Genomic DNA, 25,188 nt, shown 5'->3' with positions numbered 1-25,188 from the left:
ATTCTTTTTCAACATACATATTTCAGCATTCCCCATTTCCCGTAAAACTGGTGTTTAGCAGCAAGATTTTCAGAGAAAAGCTGTCATTATGCAAAATGTACTCAAAGAATCTAATAAACTACAGCAATAAATAGTATGCTTGTACTATATTAATCTTATTTTATTCCTTAGTCTGAACTGGATTATTTACCTCCCCTTAGGGATATGAACACATATGGGCAACAATCTTCAAAGCCTACCCCTGGAAAGGACAAGATCATACTCCTGAACATAAATATTTAAAAATAAGAATGCTGTATCATTTTTTATGAAGGGTCACCTCGACTTGTTAAGTCTTATTATGCTAAAAAAAAGTCAATAACTTCTGTTTTCAGCAATATTATAAGAATTCTCTGACAACAAAACATCTGCAAAGCACTAAAAATATGAGTAACACAATTTCAAATGCAGAGCTCAGCTCCCATGAACATAAAGAAAATTCTCGAACTGAAAACAACACAAAACCAGAACTCTTTGTGTGTGGATGCCCAAGCAGTTCAGGTCCACTCCTGTCTGAACAATCAGGGCTCAGTGCTTCAATGTCCATGGAGGAGAGGAGGCCTTGGCCCATGGGACAGGGAGCAGGACTGAGACCTCAATACAAGCTAGGGCCCTTGAAAGGCTGCTCCATCAGAGAAAGGGAAGAGTAGAAAAAAAAAAATCTCTGGTGCAGGAGGAAAACGCGGCCAGTTGGCTCCTGGGCCTCTGCTCTAGGTGGGAAGCAAAAGCACATTCCCGGGGAAATTAACAACCAATAGGCCTGCCCTCACATGAGTTTGCAATTCAAATTTACATTGCCCAAAAGATCCAAGAACCTCGAAGCCATGAAATTAACATGGATGTGGTTCTGGGCTGGCAAAGTCTTCGGGGCACTGGCAGAAAGAAAAGCAAAGTGACGTTAGAGAGACTCTTCCTGAATCCTAGCCTCATTGGAGTCGCAAGATAAAATGCCAATGAAGAAAAACTCAAAATCCAAAATTATAGAACACAGAAGCACACAATTCACTATTGTTAAAACATAACAAATGGCACAAATGGGTCATCTCTTTAATAATCCTTTTGACCCTTATGAGAACACCAATAAAACAGAACTCAATGGATACTTAATACTGAACATGTTCACAAAAAATAAGTATATTACTTAATAAGGGAACTAGACATGGTCTCTTTCCTCTCCTTATAAGTTCACCAGTCCCCCCACATTCTTAGCAGGAAGGGGAAGAGTGGCCATGGGTGGAAAAGCGCACGGTACGGTACCGAGGATGTCAGCTGGCAGTCTGTGGCTGTGATCTATGAGCTGATATTTAAAAATCAGGAGATTTTACACCAAATACAGGTTCCAGACTTTTCATGAAAAATTGTAGGAATTATTGCTACAGAGTCTACCCTACACAGAGCAATAATCAATTAGCGTTAAGGAGTGGCTGCATTCTTTGGAGAGAACACACAATCTCTTGACTCTCCAGTGCCCACCAATCCCTATTGCTACCACCATTCACTAAGGTTTCTTATCTGGCTCTTTGTAGATGTTTGCATTTATGATTCCAGATACAGTATAGAGAAGAAAGCTAGGCATCAGAACCTGACCCCATCATCAATGCTATTAGGAAAAAAAAAAAATACTAATGTGTATACAGGAGAAATGCCTTTTGCCAAAAGAGAAGCAGTTACAGTGTTCCCCCCATATCTCTCTTCCCTGTGATTATTATCACAAGGATGGCAAGTCTCCCTTCTCAACTCTGAATCCCTAGGATCCAGCACAGTCTCTGGCACATAGTGGGTGCTCAAATATCTATGGAATAAATAAATGAAAAAACAAAGGCAGGAATCGAAAGAGTGTCAGAGGTTCTGTACATTGCTGCCCGAGTTTAGCTGGACACCTGCAGGCTTGGCCATTCATTTAGTTTTGTGTGTCACCTTTAAACTCCAAGTGGAAATGCACAAAGCCGTTTTCCACTTAGATGACCATTCAGTTCTCAAAGAACAAAGACAACACTACCGGGTTCTGTTTCTGGTCACACCAAGTAAAAGGGTAGCAGCAAGAGAAATCACTTTCCAACAGGAACTCCCAGGAGCCACAATTTGCCCGCCCGTGGGTTTCCTCCTCTGTTCACCTTTGGATGACGTGATTGAAGCACAGCTCCGCCTGCAGGGGCCGCTGTAAGTTCTTCAGACAGCACCCCTTCAGCAGTTTCAGCAGGCACTCGTCGTCCACCAGGTAGTCGCTGCAGTCTTAAAGCAAATACACAAATATCATGCAACAAAAACAAAAATGCTTGTTCAAAGTCCCAATTCAGAGGAAAGAACGGATACTAGCTATTAGGTTACAAAGGGATCATTTAAAAATAAAATGTTTAGCACGTGCTACGCTCACTAAATAAAACACAGTGAAGTTACTTTAAACTAAGTGGATATTGAATTTACTACATTAGTCTAGTACACCCTGTTATTAAGGGGTTCACTTCGTCCACTTCAACCTTTTTTCAGGGGCTCATATTCTGAGTGATGTGCCCTTAGCATAAGAGTAGAGTCTCTGAATTCTAAGTAAGGCAGGGCTGTATGAATTCTGTAAAGGTAAAGCCACGAGGAGCAAGAAGGCTGCGTCCTCCTGTGGTTCTGGCTTCTAACTGTGTTAGCTTCATATGGATGAGGACAGTACTTCCATATGGTGAAGCAGATGGCCTTCTACCCATTAACAATTCAAAAAGCAAATCCTGAATTGTTTATAACTTATCAATTCTCCCAGGCTATGTTCTTTTGGGGGGAAATTAGATTATAAAATTAGATAAAATGGTTCTGAAGTACATGCAAGGTACCTCAGACCCTCACACATTTCTAACTGCTTGAGGCTAATGGAATGGTTTTCCTTTTGCCACTTTTTCCCTTTGGGGAAGGAGGCTTTGCCCCCCACAGCCCAAGGCCAAGGGTAAACAGAAGGAGCAATATTATGTGCGACATCTATGACAAAGGTAGCTATTTCACAGCAACCACTTTTGAATTTGGGGGTTTTTGCAAGTAAGATGCAACTAAGAAGTCATTCAAAGACAGACTGATAATTTACACGTTTCAGGCTGTGACAACACTGGGGGGAGGGGCAGGGGAATGGACTGGGGCCTGCAAACCAAATTAATGAGGCCCTAGGAGTTCCTCCTATTGAAATCCTCCAGCTTTCAGAAAAAAAGCTCAGAAACCACCATTCACACATGCTGATGTTTTACTTCGTAAGCTGCTTGTCTATGGGAGGTTCAAGATGCTGTGTAACCAACTAAAAGGGGGTCCCCTTTACTTCCAGGTGCTGAAAACAGCTGATATTCACCTTTCACTCCCAAGCTCTGATGGGTCATTCACCAAGAAAAATCACAGATATCAATACCACATTACCTTTCCTATGACTTAAGAACCATTTTTCTAAGAAAGAGGGGGACATACATCTATGTATGCTTCCAATCATAGATGCTCACTGAAATATGCATTCAAGAAACAGTATCTTTCCAGGCTTATAACCAAACCCTTAGGTCCCATGCTAGATGCTAGTTTTTAGCATTGCTTTTGTGCATTTTATTGAGCTCTCTGTAGGATTTTCTGATAGTGTGTGTTATCAGAAAATCCTGGCGCTCGGTAAACAACGGTTTTGCTGAGAGGAACAGCCTTAACACCATGCAAAGCTTAAGTATCAGTAGAGCCACACTTAGCTTTTATTTAGATCGTGAGTTAGGAATATGGAAAATAGGTACAAAAATACCAACATCCTCCAAAAACCTTAGGAAGCAAAACCATTATTTCTTCAGACCACAGAGCAACATCTGTCAGATGATTATTTTCCCTTAAGATGTAAATGTCTATCACGATTCTCCAGCTCATGGGTGAGTTCACGGATGAACATTTCAACAGTTTCCATTTTACATTCCAAGAAAAGGATGATGCCGCCAAAGCACATTCTCATCACAAAAGATCTGCACTTAATAAAACAGAGGGTAGGCAGAGGAAAAAGAAGTTTGAGGCCCAGGCTACAAAAATATCTACATTGAACATCTTAGAAGCTAGTTGAAATGCACCAAAGAAAAAAACTGAAAGTAGATTTAGAAAGTGAAAAGTTATAAATAATACTTTCCCTTTTATGTCACTCTGATTATGTTTGCTATGTGATTTCAAATTAACCACAACAAATAGTCAAACAAAGAGCGAGTATATTAACTTCTGGCTCCATGTTGAATTTAGTTAGATTTCAAACGAAACGCTAATGTAATTCATAGCAAACACTGACTCCAAGCATATCACGCCGAGTATTTTTCTCTTTAAACTGTTGCTCCCTGGGTATCTGTGACCAGCCTCTCAGAACTATGGAACTGTCAGCGTACATCAGCTGCACCCTCTGCCATCCTTTACTTTAAAGACACCAAAGGTAGAAGCAAAAGCACATTAATTCCTAAGAATGGAGGTGGAGGGGTGAAGATGAAGTTTAACCTCAGGTTTACAACTTCACTCCATTTTCCAATTTTAGATTTTTCCTCTTACTCGGAAGGACAGAAACCTAATTATTCAAAGGTCATAACAGTAGTTCGGGGGGCAAGGGAGAGGCGGGTGTGTGTTGGGTAATCTTCCTGCATAACCAATGGACCTGGAAGAGATCATCACCATAAATTTCATGTGTAACATCTGGCAAAGGGGATCTTCAGGAAAGGAACCAATTTTTCTACCCAGGGGAAGACATAAAAAGACAGAATTTGACTAAGTACAGTGTGTCTGTCTAAGCTTCCCTGGGCCCTGCTTAAATATTTCTGAAGCCTATCATGTCATAACGTCATTAAAAGAAGAAGGGATGGATGGAGACAGTGTGTTGGCTTCTAAACCTCTATTGCATTTTACATGCACAGTCTGGTACATATATCACTCCTTTAATTTTTTTCTCCCAACCAAAGAAAGGACAAAATAAACTTAGGGGTGGGGGTGAAGAGCCTGCCCACAAAGAGAGAACCTAATAGTCCTCCAGGACTTCTTTAGACAAAAGACCCTCTCTGCTGGTACACATTAGTCTACATGAAAAAGATGAACATTCAAACATCAGAATTTATTCTACTAAACCCACACCCTTTTCTTTGTAGAAAAACAGAAGCAAGCTGGCCTACTTTTCTGGGCGAAAGAATAAGCTAAAAATGTTTTCCCTTAATAAAAAGAGGTTTTCCTTTACTTCCCAGTTTTCACATATCCACTTTTTTATTTATTTTTTAATCTTTGTTGTTGAAAGTATTACATATATTCCCCTCCCACCGCCCCCTCCACTGACCTCTTCTAACCTGTCCCTGGCCCCACCCCAAGCTTTCACCACCCAATTGTTTGTGTCCATGGGTTATGAATATAGGCATACAAGTTCTTCACTTTTCCATTTAGTTTGTGGATATGTGTGATTTAGTTATAAACAACTAGAGGCCCAGTGCACGAAATTCGTGCATGGGGGAGGGCGGTGCCCTCAGCCCAGCCTGCACCCTCTCCAATCTGGGACCCCTCGAGGGATGTCCGACTGCCCATTTAGGCCCGATCCCAGGATCGGGCCTAAATGGGCAGTCGGACATCCCTCTCACAATCCAGGACTGTTGGGTCCCAACTGCTCGCCTGCCTGCCTTCCTGATTGCCCCTAACCACTTCTGCCTGCCAGCATGATCACCCCCTAACCACTCCCCTGACAGCCTGATGCCTAACTGCTCCCCTGCCAGCCTGTTTGCCCCTAACTACCCTCCCCTGTAGGCCTGGTCACCCCTAACTGCCCTCCCCTGCAGGCTTGATCGCCCCCAACTGCTCTCCCTTGCAGGCCTGGTCCCTCCCAACTGCCCTCCCCTGCTGGCCATCTTGTGGTGGCCATCTTGTGTCCACATGTGGGCAGGCATTCATCTTTGACCACATGTGGGCAGGCAGCCATCTTGTGTGTTGGAGTGATGGTCAATCTGCATATTACTCTATTAGATAGGATAAAGGCCTGGTGCATGGGTGGGGGCCAGCTGGTTTGCCCTGAAGGGTGTCGCGGATCAGGGTGGGGGTTCCCTTGGGGCGTGAAGCGGCCTGGGCGAGGGGCCTGTGGTGGTTTGCAGGCTGGCCACGCCCCTGGCGACCCAAGCGGAAGCCCTGGTATCTGGGGTTTATTTATCTTCTACAATTGAAACTTTGTAGCCTGGAGCAGAGCCAAGCCTTCTGCTTGCTCCATGGCGGCAGCCATTTTTGGGGATTTATGTATCTTCTATAATTAAAACTTTGTAGCCTGGAGTGGAGGCCTAGGCTGGCAAGGGCAGGCGGAAAGCTTGGCTTCCTCCATTGCCAGGGAAACCCAAGCCTCCCTCCTGCTCTCTGTGGCCGTAGCCATCTTGGTTGGTTTATTTGCATATCCGCTCCTGATTGGCTGGTGGGTGTAGCGGAGTGATGGTTAAGTTGCATATTACTCTTTTATTATATAGGATTTCCTTAACAGCAGAAACAAATGCTTTCTCTGCCTATTATAATTCTATATCTAGCAAGGAAATCCAAGAGTGTTCAAATGAGCAAATTAATCAAAGATGGCCAAATTAGTTGAACACAAATGAATACTAATAAATTTGTTCAAAAGTCCAAATGGGCCCTAGCCAGTTTTTCTCAGTGGTTAGAGTGTCAGCCCTCGGGCCAAAGGGTCACAGGTTCGATCCCCAACCCGGTTGGGCACAAGTGGGAGGCAACTACTCAATGTGTCTCTCTCATGTTTATGTTTCTCTCTCTCTGTTTCTCTCTCTCTCTCTCTCTCTCTCTCTCTCTCTCTCCTCACTCCTCCCTTCCACTCTCTCTCTGAAAAAACAACAACAAAAAGATCCATGGAAAATCTCATTTTTTAAATCCTCACCCAAGGATATATTTTAGAGAAAGGAAGGAAGAGAGAGAGAGAGAGAGAGAGAAACATTAATGTGAGAGAGAAACATAGGGTGCCTCCAGTATGTGCATGCCCTAACTGGGGATCAAACCCACAACCTTTCTGGTGTACTGGTCAACACTCCAACCAACTCAGCCACCAGCAAGGGCTGAAATCTCATTTTTTAAGGTGAAATTTCATAGAGTTTCATTTCATTTAAATTCAAAATGATGTAACTTTATGTTGATTTTCCACTCAGAACAAAATATTTTTCCTTTTTGAAATTATTTTACATGAAAAATAGTAAAGTTCACCTCCCACCCATTAAGATGACTACTACCAAAACAAACACAAAACAGAAAATAACAAATGTTGGCAAGGATGTAGAGATATTGGAACACTTGTACACTTTTAGTGGGAATGTAAAATGATACACAGCTACTATAGAAAACTGTATAGCAGTAACCCTGAAACCAATACAAAATAATACTGAAAGTAAAGTGTACAGTAAAAAAAAAAAAAAAAAAAAAAAACCAACTGTGCAGCAGTTTCTCAAAAAAAATAAAAATTGAACTAGTGTATGACCCAGTAATTCCACTTCTGGGCATACAGCTAAAAGAATTTAAAGCAGGGTCTCAAAAAATATTTGCCTACTTAAAAAAAAAAAAAAAAATATATATATATATATATATATATATATATATATATATATATATATATTTGCCTACTGATGTTCATAGAAGTATTACTCACAATACCCAAAAGGTGGAAGCAGCCCAAATATGCATCAATGGATAAATCAATTAAAAAAATGTGTCATATACATATAATGGTATATTATTCAGCCTTAAAAAAGGAGTAAATTCTGACACAGTACAACATGGATATACCTTGAGGACATTATGCGAAGTGAAATAAGCCACTTATATGAAGCCTCTAGAGCAGTGGTTCTCAATCTTCCTAATGCCGCGACCCTTTAATACAGTTCCTCATGTTGTGGTGACCCCCAACCATAAAATTATTTTCGTTGCTACTTCATAACTGTAATTTTGCTACTGTTATGAATCGTAATGTAAATATCTGTGTTTTCCGATGGTCTTAGGCTCTACAGCAGCAGTTCTCAACCTGTGGGTCGCGACCCACAGGTTGAGAACCGCCAGCAGGGTCGCCTAAGACCATCGGAAAACACAGATATTTACATTATGATTCATTAACAGTAGCAAAATTACAGTTATGAAGTAGCAACGAAAATAATTTTATGGTTGGGGGTCACCACAACATGAGGAACTGTATTAAAGGGTCGCGGCATTAGGAAGGTTGAGAACCACTGCTCTAGAGTAAGGAAATTTATAGTAACAAAAAGTAAAATAGTGGTTGCCAGGGGCTAGGGTAGGGGAAAATGGGGAGTTATTATTTAATGGGTATGAAAAAGTTCTGGAGATTGGTTGCACAACAATGTGAATGTAAACACCTCTAAATGGTAAAAAAAAAAAAAAAAAAAGAATGGATAACAGTAAATTTTACTACAAAAAATTAAAAATATAATTATTAAAAATTAGTAAGAAAGCTTATCACAACTTTATGCAATAAAAACTACATTGAAAATATGTTAGTGATAGAACTTCACAAAAAAAGTCTGAAATGTCCACACAGCAAGTCTACAGTCTGTACTTATACATACGCTCCTTTGGTTGTCTGTAAAATAGTAAAAAGTTTTGACTCCTCTTTCTCATCCCAGTTTTGTGAGACTTCTTATCCGCTGGTTTCCCTGCTGCCCAGAAATCAGAGGGAATTATCAGTTCGTGAAGATGAATACCTCAATATTTTAGCTTCTTTACCTATCATTATGGGGGTTAACTGCTATAACTTTTCTATAAAAGGGGAAGGAAAATAAAAGGAAAAGAGAGCCATGGTTCTTTTATAAAAATGCTGTCTTTAATACGGAAAGGTGACATTATAGTAGTCCCCCCTTATCTGTGGGGGACATAGTCCAAGACCCCCAGTGATGCCTGAAATAGCAGATAGTACCAAACCCTAGATATCCTATTTGTTTTCCTATACATACATGCCCATGATATAATTTAATTTATAAGTTAGGCACAGTAAGAGATTAACAACAATAACTAATAATAAAATAGAACTATTATTACAATATACTGTAATAAAAGTTATGCGAATGTAGTCTCTCTCTCTCTCTCTCTCTCTCTCTCTCTCTCTCTCAAAATATCTTACTGTACTGTCCTTACCCTTCTTCTTGTGACGTCTACATAAGATGAAGTGAGATGGATGTATTGGACAAAGGAATAATTCATGTCGTGAGCAACAAATGGCAGAGATCAAAACCACAAATGAAGGGAGACTACTTTCCTCACCCTCCATCAACAGATGAGCTTTGGGTGTGACTTTTCAATAGTGGAAATAGTGGAGTAGGATATTCCATTCACTAGACTCCTTGTGAGCATCTGTTTGTATTTCCAAAATGACTAAGTGGGGAGTGGGCAAGGGGGGAGTCTGTGGCTTCAGAACAGCACTGTTCTTTCTTCTATTGGATTCTTTAACTATCCAGCCTGAAACTTTGACCTTGTTAATAGATAAGCCAACTGATTCAGCTTTCATTCTTACATATTCCTTCTCCTGATTAATGGGAATCTAAAGCTAAAATTACTTTAAATATGGAAACAACCTAAGTGCTCAAAAATACTGCAGACTGGTTAAATTATAATGCATTAGCTCCATAATGAGCTATGAAGCTTTCAAAATTATTATAAGGGTTATGTAGCAATAATTTAAAAGTTTATGGCATAAAGAGAACTACTGTATGATATGGCAATTCCACTCAAGGTATCTATTCAAAGAAAATTAAAACACTACCATTGACATCAGTGGATAGATCTTCCAGATAGAAAAATCAACAAGGAAATGGTGGCCTTAAATGACACACTAGATCAGATGGATTTAATTGACATTTTCAGAGCATTTCACCCAAAGCAGCAGAATATACATTCTTTTTAAGTGCACTTAGAACATTTTCTAGGATAGACCACATGTTAGGACACAAAAAAGGTCTTAATAAATTTAATAAGATTAAAATCATACCAAGCATCTTCGCTGACCATATGGTATGAAACTAGAAATCTATCACAAGAAAAAAACTGAAAAACACACAAAGACATGGAGGTTAAATAACATGATACTAAACAATGAATGGCTTAACAATCAGATCAAGTAAGAAATTTAAAAAAAAAACACCTTAAAACAAATGAAAATGAGAACACAACAACCCAAAATCTATAGGACACAATGGAAGCAGTTCTAGGAGAGAAATTCATAGCATTATAGACCCAACTAAAGAAACAAGAAAAATCTCAAATAAACAACCTAACTACACTTAAAGGAACTAGAACAAGAACAACAAAGACCAACGTGAATAGAAGAAAATAATAAAGATCAGAGCAGAAATAAATAAAATTGTCTAAAAAGAAAGATACAAAAGATCAATGAAACCAAGAACTGGTTTCTTAAAAGGACAAATAAGACCGACAAACCCTTAACCAGACTCATCAAGAAAAAAAAAGAGAGAGGACCCAAATAAATCAAATTAGAAATAAAAGAGGAAAAATAACAATTAACACCAAAGAAATACAAAGAATTATTAAAAAATATTATGAAGAACTATATGCCAACAAATTGGACACTCTGGATGAAATAGGTAAATTCCTAGAAACCTACAATCTTCCAAAACTGAATCAGGAAAAATCAGAGAATCTGCACAGACAGATTAAAACTAGTCAAAATGAAGCAATATAAAACAAACAAACAAAAAACCTCCTAACGAACTAAAGTCCTGGGCCAGATGGCTTCACAGGTGAATTTTACCAAACATTCAAAGAAAAACTAACACCCCTCTTTCTCAAACTATTCCAAAAAATTCAAGACGAGAGAAGATTCCCAAACTCATATTACAAGGCCAGGATTACCCGAATTCCAAAACAAGATAAAGACACTACAAAGAAAGAAAATGATAGGCCAATATCCCTGATGAGCATAGTTGCAAAAGTCCTAAACAAAATGTTAGCAAACCAGACCCTGCAGTACACCATGATCAAGTGGGATTTATGGTCACATACAAAGTTGGTACACTATCTGAAAACCAATAAACATGATATACCACATAAACAAAATGAAGGATAAAAACCACATGATCATATCAATAGATGCCGAAAAAGCATTTGATAAAATCAACACTCATTTATGATAATAACTCTCAGAAAAGTGGAAATAGAGGGAACCTACCTCAATGTAATAAAGGCCATATATGACAAACCCACAGCCAACATCATATTCGATGGGCAAAAACTACGTTTCTCTTAATATTGGGAATACGACAGGGATGTCCGCTTTCACCACTCTTTTTCAACATAGTACTGAAAGTTCTACCACAACAATCAGACAAGAAGAAGAAATAAAAGGCATCCAAATTGGAAAGGAAGAAGCAAAACTGTCATTCTGTGCAGATAACATGATATTGTATATAGAGAATCCTAATGATTCCACCAAAAAACTACCAGAACTGATCAATGAATTCAGTAAAGTAGCAGAATACAAAACAAATACCCAGAAATCAGTTGCATTTTTATACTAGAAAGGGAAACTAAGAAAACAACCCATTCACAATTGCTTTTAAAAAATACATAGGAATAAATTTAGCCAAAAATGTAAAAGACCTTTCTTCAGAAAATTATAAGACACTGAAGAAAAAAATGGAAATATATACAAATAAGTGGAAGCATATACTGTGTTTATGGATAGGAAGAATTAACATAATTAAAATGTCCATACTACCCAAAGCAATCTATAAATTCAATATAATTCCCATTAAGATACCAATGGCATATTTCTCAGAACTAGAAAAAATATTCCAAAAATTTATATATAACCACAAAAGACCCCAAATAGCCACAGCAATCTTGAGAAAGAAGAACAAAGTGGGAGGAATCACGCTACTTGATATCAAACTATACTACTAGGCCAGAGCAATCAAAACAGCTTGGTACTAGCATAAAAACAACATATAGAGAGCCCAGAAAGAAACCCACACCTTTATAGTGAATTACTATTTGACAAAAAATGGGAAAACAAACAATGGGGTAAAGATAGTCTATTTAATAAACAATGCTGGGAAAATTAGACAGATACATGCAAAACAATGAAACTACACCACCTTCTTATACCATACACAAGAATAAACTCAAAATGAATTAAAGACTTAAAAGTTAGACTTGAGGAGAAACCAAGATGGCGGCATAGGTAAACACCTGAACTGCTGCCTCGCACAACAATTTCAAAACTACAACTAAAAGACAGAACGGACACCATCCAGAACCACAGGAAAGCTGGCTGAGTGAAAATTCTACAACTAGAAGGAAAGAGAAAAGCTCACAGAGAATTGGAGGTACGGCAAAGGGTCTTTGTGCGCGCAGAGAGGAAGGGCGGCTAAGAGCCTGGCTGACTTTCTCTGGTGGAAGGGGGAAGGAAGCCCCCGACCGCACTGAACCCCAGTTCTGACTGCACTGAACCCCAGTTCCGGGCGAGCCCCTGGGGACCCACGCTCTTGTGGGGGGAGTCTGGACTCTCGGGCGGAGACTCGGGAGCCGGGAAGGCAGAGGTCTGAAGGCACGCACGTGCGCGCAAGGGCAAGGCTGACGGGAAGCCAAGACTGAGACTCCACCCCATCCAAGCTGAGCACAGAGGCTATTGCAATTTGGCAAGTCTAATCCTATAAGGCTGTCTCCAGCACCGAACTTCTCCCAGCATAGACACAGCTGATCCTTACAGCCAACTGGCCTGGAGGTCAATTCTTCCCAGTGATACCAACAACAATCAAGACTTAATTACAACAAGGCTGTACACACAGTCCACAAAGGGGTGCACCAAGAGTGTCCACTTCAGGTTAACTGGGGAGGCCGACCCACTGGGCCATATTGGAAACCTAGCACACAAATCTACCTTACCAACTCAGGGAAGCAGTGAAAATGCGGCGTCAAAGAATCAGATCACAAACGAAAGAAATGAAGGAAAACAAACGACTGGATATAGAATTCAAAACCACGGTTATAAGGCTTTTCAAGAATATCCTAGAAAAGGCCGATAAATATAACGAGACCCTCAAAGATATGAAAAAGGACCAACTAGAAATTAAACATACACTGACTGAAATAAAAAATATTATACAGAGACCCAAAAACAGACAAGAGGAACACAAAAATCAAGTCAAAGAAATGAAATACAAAGAAGCAAAAAACACTCAACCGAAAAAGCAAAAAAAAAAAAATCCAAAAAGTTGAAGATAATGTAAGAAGACTCTGGGACAACTTCAAGCATACCAACATTAGAATTATGGGGGTGCCAGAAGAAGAGAGAGAGCAAGATACTAAAAACCTATTTGAAGAAATAATGACCGAAAACTTCCCCCACCTGGTGAAAGAAATAGACTTACAAGTCCAGGAAGCCCACAGAACCCCAAACAAAAGGAATCCAAAGAGGACTACACCAAGACACATCATAATTAAAATGCCAAGAGCAAAAGACAAAGAGAGAATATTAAAAGCAGCAAGAGAAAAACAGTTAGTTACCTACAAGGGAGCACCCATACGACTGTCAGCTGACTTCTCAACAGAAACTATGCAGGCCAGATGGGAGTGGCAAGAAATTTTCAATGTGATGAATAGCAAGAACCTACAACCAAGATTACTCTACCCAGCAAAGCTATCATTCAGAATTGAAGGGCAGATAAAGAGCTTCACAGATAAGAAAAAGCTGAAGGAGTTCATCACCACCAAACCAGTATTATATGAAATGCTGAAAGGTATTCTTAAAGAAGAGGAAGAAGAAGAAAAAAGTAAAGAGAAAAATTATGAACAACAAATACATATCTATCAACAAGTGAACCTAAAAATCAAGTGAATTAAAAACCTGAGGGACAGAATAATCTGGTGAATATAATAGAATCAGGGGCATAGAAAGGGAGTGGACTGATAATTCTCAGGGGGAAAGGGGTATGGGGGGTTCATGAAGAGAATGGACAAAAATCATACTCCTATGGATGAGGACAGTGGGGGGGAGGTAAGGGCAGAAGGTGGGGTGGGAAATGGGTGGAGGGGAGCTATGGGGGGAAAAAGGAGAAATAATTGTAATAATCTGAATAAAGATTTATTTAAAAACTGAAAAAAAAAAAGTTAGACTTGAAACCATAAAAATCCTAGAAGAAAACATAGGCAGTAAAATCTCGAACATTTCTCATAGCAATGTTTTTTTCTGATATATATAATCGGGAAAGGGAAACAAAAGAAAAAATAATCAAGTTTTTGCACAGCAAAGATAGTCATCAACAAAATGAAAAGACAACCCACTGAATGGGAGAACATATTCATCAATGATATATCTGATAAGGGGCTAATATCCAAAATTTATAAAGAACTTATAAAACTCAAACCAAAAAAATAACCACAATACAATTGAAAAATGGGCAAAGGACCTGAAATGACACTTATTCCAGAGGACATACAGATGGCTAGTAGACATATGAAAAGATGCTCCACCTCACTAAGCATCAGAGAAATGCAAATTAAAAACACAATGAGATATCAATAAATCAACAAGCAACAAGTGGTGGAGAGGATGTTGAGAAAAGGGAACCCTCATGCACTGTTGTTAGGAATCCTGACTGGTGCAGCCACTGTGGAAAACAATATGGAGTTAAAAATGAAACTCCGTATGACCCAGTGATTCCACTTCTGGGAATATATCCAAAGAAACCTAAAACACTAATTCAAAAGAATATATGAACCCCTGTGTTCATTGCAATGTTATTTACAATAGCCAAGATTTGGAAACAGCCCTAAGTGCCCATCAGTACATAAGTGGATAAAACAGCTGTGGTACATTTACTGGTACACAATGGATTACTACTTGGATGTAAAAAGAAGGAAATCTTACCCTTTGCAACAGCATGGATGGACCAGAGAACATTATGCTAAGTGAAATAAGCCAGTCAGAGAAAGATAAGTACATATGACTTCACTCATGTGGAATCTAATGAACAAGTAAACAAACAAACAAAATAGAAACAGACTTATAGAGAACAGACTGACAGCTGTCAGAGTGGAGGGAGTTGGGAGACTGGGTGAAAAAGGTGAAGGGATTAAGCAAAACAAAACCTCATGGACACAGGTAACAGTATGGTGCTCACCAGAGGGAAAGGGGTGTGGAGGGAGGTAGAAGAGAGGATGGGGTATAAATGGTGACGGAAGGAGACTTACCTTAGGGTGATGAACACAATACAAAATACAGATGATGTATTATAGAATTGTACACCTGAAACTTATATAAATTAACCAATGTCACCCCCATAAATTTAATAAAAAAGTGACAATGAAAACACTAAATCAAAGAGATATATGACTCCATGTTTATTGCATCATTTATAATAGCCAAGATATGGGAATAATCTGTGTCCATTGATGAAGATATGGGAATAATCTGTGTCAATAAAGAAAATGTCACACACACACACACAGGCAAGAACATATGTATACACATACACACACACACAAACACACACACACTGGACTATTATTCAGCCATAAAAAAGAATTAAATCTTGCCATGCAACAAGATAGATAGACCTTGAAGGTATTATGCTAAGTGAAATAAATCAGATAAAGACAAATACTGTATGATCTTACTTGTATGTAGAACCTTAAAAAAAAGCAACCACGCCACCAATGCTGATTAGATACAGAAAACAGATTGGTGGTTGCCAGAGGTCAGGGGTTGGGAAGTGGGTGAGCAAAATGGGTGAAGAGGGCAAAAGGTACAAAGTTCTATTTATAAAATACATAAGTCACAGGAATGGAACATACAGCATGGCGACTATAGCTAATATTACTCTACTGAATATTTGGAAGTTGCTAAGAGAGTAATCTTAAAAGAAATGTGTAACTATGTATGGTGACAGACATTAACTAGACTTATAGTGGTGATCATCTTGCAATGTATACAGATATTGAATCATTATGCTAAACTACTATACACCTAAAATTACTATGTCAATTGTACCTCAATTTTGGAAAAAGAAGTTTATGATATATTAAATTTTTAAAAAACTAGGCTAGTATATGTTCAGGTACATTATGATTGTAACTATAAAAATCAGCTAGGATGGACTATACAAAAATTGTAAATTAATTGTGTTGTAGCAAAAATACGGACACTTTTTTCACCTGCTTCTATCAATTGTAATAATGTGTTTCATTTTTAACAATTGTAAAGAGCAATCTCACTAAACATTTCAGCCTCAGGCTGTAGCTCCAAGTACAAAAAGGACCCAAATGAGGACCTCCTCCCTGGAGCCGCTGTCAGGGCGCACGCCCCTCGGGGAGTGTGCTGAGTAGGGGCCAGTGCTCCCCAGGGCCGTCCTGGTCTGGTGAAGAGAAATGCGCTCACCGCTCTGACTCCCGCTGCCTCCTCCTGAATTTGTATGCCCTTTCCCATGTTTATCAACACAAACGTTTTCATTTTACTCCAGAGGATAAGATCGTTATCTTGGGGGATTGGTAAGGCAAGGGACAAAGGCTACCACTTACTGGATGGTTCATCAAAAGAGAAATCCTCTATTGAAGATAGACAATTAGAAAAGGACAGAACACGAAAACTCGGATATTATCGGGCCCAACACCACTCCCGCTTTAAAAAGAAAACGTGGATATTATCCGACCACACCTGAGGGTCGGGGTGATGAGGGGGTTTTCCAGGGTCTGGAAGCTGCAGAGCCGGGACTATGAGCCCTAGACCCTGACCTGCCTTCTACCAACAGGACAGCTGCTCCCAGGAGAGGACACTCCAGGGAACTGGAGAGGGGCCTCTAGGGTCACCGAAAGTAATGAGTAAAAGAAAAAATTTGTGATAAGATTTCAACTCGAAAACAAACAGTTCTCTGTGTCCGCAAAAGCATGAAGGTCACTAGAGAGCAAAAGCAGGCGTGGCAAGAGGCACAAGATAAAATCACAAGTGCACACTTTCCTTGTGCTGCTCCGACACTCGCCTGCCTTCTTCCCTTCCTCTTTTTTGGTAACAGATTTATTCAGATATAATGTACATACCATACAATTCACCTATTGAAAGTACACAACTCACTGCATGTATTCGAGTTGTACACCCATCACCACAATCAATCTGAGAACATGTTCATCACCCCAAAAAGGAATGCCAGACCCTTTAACTATCGTGCCCACTCCAGTTCTCCATCCTGGGCAACCACTAGTCTACTTTGTCTTTACAGATTTACCTATTGTCAGTATTTCATATAAATGGATCATGTAACATGCAGTCTTTGGCTACTGGCTTCTTGTGCGCCCAGGGTCATCCATGTGTGCAGCGCGTATCATTCCTCCCTTCACCTGCACTGCAGTCACCAGACGCCTGAAGCCCAAGCTCTTCTGTCCTCGCAATGCACATGGACTAGCACAGGCAGATGTGAGCAGGGACATGACAGGGGAGAGGGAATGGTAAGGATTTCCAGGCTTTCAAGGTTCATACTTACTTTGATTTTGTAAAGTTGTCTCAGCCTTTTCAATAGTTAACAACAGATTTTCGGAGAGGTCTTCTCTTTTGCTCACTATTGGAAAACCATTCCAGATGTACATCATTTCCTAACAGGGAGGAATGAAAACCCATTCGCAATTATGTGAGGGTTATTCAATGTCCTTTACAACAACAAAACTACGAATGTGTGTTTGCCTTGGTTGCTATGGATCTCATATGGAATTTAGTGATATAATTTCCCCTTTCTCATTTTATTATATGACTTTGTCTTTTATACTGTTAAGTAATTCAATAGATATACTATAGTGTGTTTTTACTGAAAAAATAACTTATTCATTCATTGAACGAATATTTATTAAGCGCTTATTGGTAGTCAATCATTTTGGAAGATAATCAATTATAGATACCGAAGTAAATATTTCATTTTTTTAAAATGTTTTTATTGATTTCAGAGAGAGGAAGTGAGAAGGAGAGAGGAATAGAAATAGAAACATCAGTGATCAAAATCATTGATCAGCTGCCTCCTGTACATCCCTTACTGGGGATCGAGCCCAAAACCCAGGCATGTGCCCTGAGAATAGAACTGTGATCTCCTGGTTTCTGGGTCAGTACTCAAGTACTGAACCACACCAGCCAGACAAATAAATACAATATTTTAAACTGATACTATGGGCAATTCTATTTAATATAAATCTTTGCTGTTACATTTAAGTAAAGGGAAAACATTTTAAAATATCTGCCAATTATTTACATAAATTGTTTCCAAGGATATTACTGGAAATGAACATAGGAAATATTTCACTGGGCTCAGGTTCTTTTATACCATTAAAACATGTGACATTTCAGTAATGCAATCCAATATGCAGAAAATGTATTCATTTGAAGGCCATATGGCTGAATGACAGCCCTTGAAAATGTAAACGAATGATTTTTTTTATTGCAAATTACATTTAATAAGGTACCAGATGAGAATTTTTTTTTTTTTTGGACCAAAAGCAAATGTGCTTTTGCTTGAAAATATTTTTATAATCTTCCTGGTAGTGCAGTTCACATTTTTAAAAGTATGAAATAAGCAGGGTAATTAATATTTCTTAGAAATGAAACATGATGAAGATATTATTTAAACAACCTCTTACAGGGAAACAGTGGAAATGAGGAAAATGCAGTTGAGTATAGTGGCAACAAAGTAATCTTTAATTTATGCCACTGAAAACTACTAAAACTGCCACACTCTACCTTTTATTTCACATCTTACAGTTTCTTGTTGCTAACAGCATCACAACTCAATTCAATAACTAATGGGATATTTAATGATGATGATCTTTTTAAGATGTTGTTTTTACTGATGAAATATTTATAAGAAGAAAGCAAGTTACCACAATTCAAGCCAATTATACTGCCTTAGATCTAGAGAAATCAGTGCAGTGAGTTAACCTTCTTGAAGACCCTTAATGAAATCGGATATAATTAGCTTATATAAGTCCTAGGGCAGCAAGAAGGCTACAGTGCTCTAGATGATTTTCAGGAAAGTTCTGTGACGTAGGAAGAAAAAGTTTCCAAGCACAAATTAGTGATAGAAGTGAATTAGGAAGGGAGCTAAAAGCTGTCACTGGGAAAACAGCAGCAGGCTCCCACATTAGCTGGGAACGAGGGATATTTGGGCCTCTTCCTGGTTTTCTTACTTTCATCTGTGCTCAGATACAGAGTGGTCATATTTTGTCCTGCACAGGCACAGAATAAACTGTGCTGCTGTGGTGTTCCCTGAGACTGTCTATCTGAAGCAGGAAACACGCGGGCCTGGGCACTAGATGCAGGTCGCTCCTATCACCTGGTAGGGGCTACAGTTTTCTTTCTCAAGGCAGGTAGAGAGAGCTCCCGTAATTCAATGATCAAACAATAAACACCCGATGAAAAGTTAGTGAGGTATACGAACTGTTCACAGGAGGAGAAAGAAATAAAGTAAGTAGGCACATAAAGACATGTTCAACTGCACCAATAGAAAAACACAAATTCAAACAGTAAAAAACTGTTGACAGAATTTTAAATTGATTCAGCCTTTTTGGGAGGGCAATTTGGCAATGTCCAAATACTAAATGCATATACCCTATAACCAGGAACTCCATTTCTCGAAAGCTTTCCCAGAGAATTATATGTCCAAAGACAAAAAGAAGAATATGAACTGTAGCATGTTTGTAATAGTAAAAACTGGGGGGGAAAAAAACCCTGAAGAACTTTCAAAGGGGAATAAATGAATAATCCCTGAAATACAAAAAATAAAATTTTTTAAACATCAGGAAACCCAGGCAGAGGACTGCAGAGGTGAACGGGCAATAAACAGCTGCCTGTACTGACTACCTATGCAAATCTAAAGCCCCAACGAACCACAGCAATTTGAGATACCCGGTACTTTTTCAAGAAGTCTTCATTAAGAACATTTAAGTTGAAATTACGGTTTTTATGAAGTCTAGCCTTGGTGGTCTAACCATGAGGACTATGGCTCGGGCCGTGCACTGCCCAGTACAGCAGCCACCAGCCATTCAGGCTCTGAGTCCTGGAAATGTGCTCATCCACAGGAGATGCGCTCCCAGAGTAAAACACAACCACATTCCAAAGAATCAGAACTCTACAGAAGAACAGGAAGCATCTCATGACATTTTTGTCGATTCCATGCTCAAACAACAACATTCTGTATATACCGGATTAAACAAAATATATCTTTTCCTCATTTTCATGTTTCCTTTTCCTTTTTAACATTTCACCTTTTCATTTTTAATGTGGCCACTCAGAAAAGAGAAAATGACCTATGTGGCTAGCATTACAATTCAACTCAGCTTCAATTAAGTCAACTCACCCCACTCTGCCTGGATTTCCTTACCTGTAAAATGGGCTACAAAGAGAACCTACCCTCACAGAATCATCGAGTAAGAATCAAATGATATATATATTTAAATAGTCCTTATCATAATGGGTAGAACATACCAACTTGTCAAAAGAAAATCAGCTGTAATATTTATTATTTAATTATGAATGTTCACCTTACAGACAACACTTACAATGGTTTTCAATGGAGCTAAACTTCACAACAAAAGCGAGGCGTGCTCTCTGCTGCGAGGAAGAGACCATTTACATCTAGAACGCAAACAGTAAAAAAAAACAAAGGCAAATACCAGGGCAGGCAAGACGAGCTTCACGGGTGCAGGCAACGAGACGGAGTAACGGCGAGACTTCCTCACGGCAAACTTCTCCGTAGGGATGGATTTCCCGGCAATTCTCTGCTTCAAGCTATCCACCTGTCTGTGAAGAGCCCCAGCAAAAGGTCATTAGGACACAGATTCTGTTCGCACCCGTGGTGTTCATGCGTGCTCCCTAGCCTAGACCAACAGCAGCATCACGTGGAAACCTGGCCCAAATGGCAATGTTCAGGCTCCTCCCCAAACCTAATGAATCAGCAACTCGTAGGGGCTGGCTGGCTGGCTGGCTAAATACTAGTGTAAACAAAGCAAAACAGATTACTTCCCACAGAGCCTCTCAGAATCTTTGACACACTAATGAAAACCAAGGATATGTTAAACTGTGTTTCTTACGTTTATCTGATCACAGAATACCTTTGATACATAACAATAGTTGACGTCTTTTGCCAACAATACCATTTTAGGAAACTGTTCAAAATGCAGTAGCAAAGTCCGAAAAACAAAACAAAAAATAATGTTCTCAAAATTCCTGCTAAAAGGATGCCATTTTGACTCTTAGCTAAATATATTTTTAAAGAGTTCCTGTGTTAAATAAGTAGATAAATTAAAGAAATATGAAGGTGAAGCATGGGAGCGCAGTAAGGAAAAAAGATGTACTTGTGTGCTCCTCTTTACATACGAGGCCTTGGTTATAGAAGTAGTATATTGCTCACCTGAATAAAGTTACCACATTCTCTTTAGTTGCTTCTACTTCCTCCTCAGGAAGCATACTCAAAACCGCAGCTTTCAAATACACATACGTTGCCTGGAAGAAGAGAAAAAAGCACCTGGCTATAGAAGATCCGTAGGAACATGGCACTTCTACCTTGCAATCAGGAATGACCTACAGGTCTTCCAGACATAATATTTAAAAGGTATCAAAGAAAAAAAGAAAATGACTCGCCATGCCTGTTCCAAATGAGATTAACTCTTTTCACTTACTGCTGACCATTTTCCTACTACACAACTAGAGCACTCTTGGGTGAGAAAATGGACAAAATGAACGAGAGATCATTATCTCATTCCTCCCAACTTGTCACAAATGGATCAGAATCAATGTTGATTATTATGAAAAGCTTTGTCATCAAGGCATTGGAAAGTCTACAAAAATTATCAAAACTATGATATTTAATAATTTTTAAATATAAGCGCAGTTCCTCTTTAGAGGGAAAGCCTCTGTGGAAAAGGACTCTTTGGATGGCTTTTAAAGTACGCAGTGCTGAGGACCAATAGTGGTCATAACTGATAGGCACTAAATGCACACTTCCTCCTTTGACAGGTCTCAGTGGAGAAAAGCATGTTGACATCATACTACTGAACAAATAGTCCTAATAAGTCCTGTATACTTATTAGTAACTAGATGACATTAATAAAAACACTGCTCTTTACCTTGGACCATTTACTCTCTTTGCAAAGCAGGTCTGAATAGTAATACGCCTTCATCCAGTTTTGTTGGAATATATTAATCCACATCAGCTCCCAATAACAGAGATGGTGAAACTGTTTCCATTCTTCTTGAACTGAAATGCATTTTCGAAATATCTCTTGTGCCTGTAAGTCAATTGCATAAAGCTGATCATCCAGATATTACACAAAGAGTTAATAACCTAATGGAAAAATACATAAAACACTTCGTACAGAACGAACAACATCACCCCTCACTAAACCACTCAAAATGATGCTATGTTCCTTTCCTCACATGTAATGATACAATTCTTTTCTGCCTCTCTGTTTAAGTTTCTGAGGCGGCTGTGAAACTTTATAATGTGGGAATAGGGAAATTATAAAATGTAGTAAGATATAAAAGTAGAGGTCCATTAAGAAAAGACTGACAATGAAAGTCAGAACTTTCAGAGAGTAAAATATACCTTAAAGTTAAAGCCAATGGACAGACTGGGAGAAGATATCATCAGCTACGTAAGTGGCAAAGGATTAACCTTATACAACAAGTTTATCAAATCTTCTAGAAAAAGACAAAAAAACTCAATGAGAAGATTGTCAAAGATGAATAGGCAAATTAGAAAGAAACACGAGTAACAAATACACATATAAAGAAACTAAAAAAATATAAATTTAAAAATTAGCCCAACTTGCCCTAGCTGGTTTAGCTCAGTGGATGGAGTGTCAGCCTGAGGACTGAAGGGTCCCAAGTTTGATTTCGGTCAAGGGCACATGCCTGGGTTGTGGGCTCGAACCCCAGTGGGGGGCATGCAGGAGGCAGCCGATCAATGATTCTCTCTCATCATTGATGTTTCTATCTCTTTCTCCCTCTCCCTTCCTCTCTGAAATCAATAAAAAATATATTTTAAAAAAATACTAAGAGCTACTCTTAAAAAAAAAAATTAGCCTGGCTGGCAGGACTCAGTGGTTGAGCATCAATCTATGAACCAGGAGGTCATGGTTCAATTCCTGGTCAGGGCACAATCCCCAGGACGGGGCATGCAGGAGGCAGCTGATCAATGATTCTCTCTCATCATTGATGTTTCTATCTCTCTCTCCCTCTCCCTTCCTCTCTGAAATCAATAAAAATAAAAACATAAAATTAGGTTATCATTGTTTAGCCAAGAAAGAGGGAAAAATAAAACAGATCATGTCCAGACTGGGTAAAGAGAACTGGAAACAAGTATTCTATCGTTACAAGAGTTTAAGTGGAATAGCCTTAAGTCAGGAGGGCAATCTGGCAGAATTTATCAAAATGCAAACTTCTTTGACCTGGAAATCCTAATGATCAACATGTCACACATATGCACAGAAATATACATATAATCATGTTTACAACAGCATTGCTTATAGTAGCCAGATGTCTATCAATAGTGGACCGCTTTAATAGGTATAGTACAGTGGTCGGCAAACTCATTAGTCAACAGAGCCAAATATCAACAGTACGATTGAAATTTCTTTTGAGAGCCAAATCTTTTAAACCTAAACTTCTTCTAACGCCACTTCTTCAAAATGGACTCGCCCACACCGTGGTATTTTGTGGAAGAGCCACACTCAAGGGGCCAAAGAGCCGCATGTGGCTCGCAAGCCGCGTTTTGCCGACCACTGGTATAGTACATCCATCCTAAGAAATGAAACCCAGCCGCCGAAACCGGTTTGGCTCAGTGGATAGAGCGTTGGCCTGCGGACTGAAGGGTCCCAGGTTCGATTCCGGTCAAGGGCATGTACCTTGGTTGCGGGCACATCCCCAGTAGGGGGCGTGCAGGAGGCAGCTGATCGATGTTTCTCTCTCATCGATGTTTCTAGCTCTCTATCCCTCTCTCTTCCTCTCTGTGAAATATCAATAAAATATATTAAAAAAAAGAAATGAAACCCAGCCATCAAAAGGAATGAATGAGAGTTACATACACTGACCTGGACAGAAATCCAATATGTATTGTAAGTAGAAAAAAAATAAAAAAAAATAAAAAATACATATGTTTGACCCCATTTGTATAGAAGACAATTGCTTGTGAGAATCCTATATAATAAAAGCCTAATATGCAAATCGACCAAATGGTGGAACGACCAGCGGAACAACTAGTCGCTATGACGCGCACTGACCACCAGGAGCTGCTCCGGCCCGCAGGCCCCAGGCCAGTCAAGGTGGGTGCCAGCGGGGGCCCCCCAATCGCCCCACCGGTTGCCCTGCAGAGGGAGGCAACCAGCAGTGGCAGTGGGGAGCCATGCCAGCGAGCAGGCAGTGCCAGGCCGGCCAAGGTGGGTGCCAGCGGGAGCCTCCAGATTGCTCTGCCGGTCGCCCCACAGATTGGCCCTGATTGCCAGCCAGGCCTAGGGACCCTACCCATGCACGAATTTCGTGCACTGGACCTCTAGTATTTATATAAAAGGCTCTTCATCTTCTTCAAGGTGAATAATTCACTTTGATGAGGAGCACACATGTAGTACAGTGCGATTGCATCTCATGCAGGGGTAAATTCCAAAGTCAATATATAATACTAGAGGCCCCGTGCACGAAATTCGGCTGCTGGCTGGGGCCTTCCTTTGTTCCACACTGCCCCCTGATGATCAGTGCACATCATAGTGAGCAATCAAACTCTTGGTCTCCTGGACGAACTCCCAAGGGGACATTTTGCATATTAGCCTTTTTTATATATAGATAGAAATTGATAATAGTCAAGTTTTTTTTTAATCCCTTAAATTTCCACCTGTATTTTGTATACTCTACTATGAATTGTTTCATGTACTTTATGTGTAAACGTAGGCTGTAATCAGTAACCTACTACATATAATAGCATACACACACAAAATGTAATTTTGGCTTTTTAATTACAGAGTTTTTCCTTTGCTTCTGTCTAGGGCACACAGCTAGTTTTTCCTTTGCTTCTGTCTAGGGCAGGGGTGGGCAAACTTTTTGACTCGAGGGCCACAATGGGTTCTTAAACTGGACCGGAGGGCCGGAACAAAAGCATGAATGGAGTGTTTGTGTGAACTAATACAAATTCAAAGTAA

General features: G+C 39.5%; 1 protein-coding gene across 3 annotated transcripts in view; it reads right to left on the bottom strand.

The window, feature by feature from the left end:
- The window catches only part of TTC39B (tetratricopeptide repeat domain 39B), a 126,084-nt gene that overhangs the window by 6,518 nt on the left and 94,378 nt on the right, over positions 1-25,188 (bottom strand). For 2 of the 3 annotated variants that reach the window (XM_080667214.1, XM_080667215.1), the window contains 5 exons: positions 22,126-22,287; positions 21,411-21,502; positions 20,674-20,800; positions 17,505-17,613; positions 2,154-2,271 (listed from right to left, as the gene is read on the bottom strand). In XM_080667214.1, coding sequence (XP_080523340.1) covers positions 2,154-2,271; positions 17,505-17,613; positions 20,674-20,800; positions 21,411-21,502; positions 22,126-22,287 — 608 coding nt within the window. Of the gene's footprint in view, positions 1-2,153; positions 2,272-3,706; positions 3,993-17,504; positions 17,614-20,673; positions 20,801-21,410; positions 21,503-22,125; positions 22,288-25,188 lie in introns of those variants that run through there. The other variant, XM_080667216.1, reaches the window with a different exon arrangement.

Source organism: Plecotus auritus, assembly GCF_963455305.1.
Source record: "Plecotus auritus genome assembly, chromosome: 5".
NCBI lineage: Eukaryota > Metazoa > Chordata > Mammalia > Chiroptera > Vespertilionidae > Plecotus > Plecotus auritus.
Note: the sequence above shows the minus strand (reverse complement) of the source record. Positions and strands in the feature narration are given on the sequence as shown.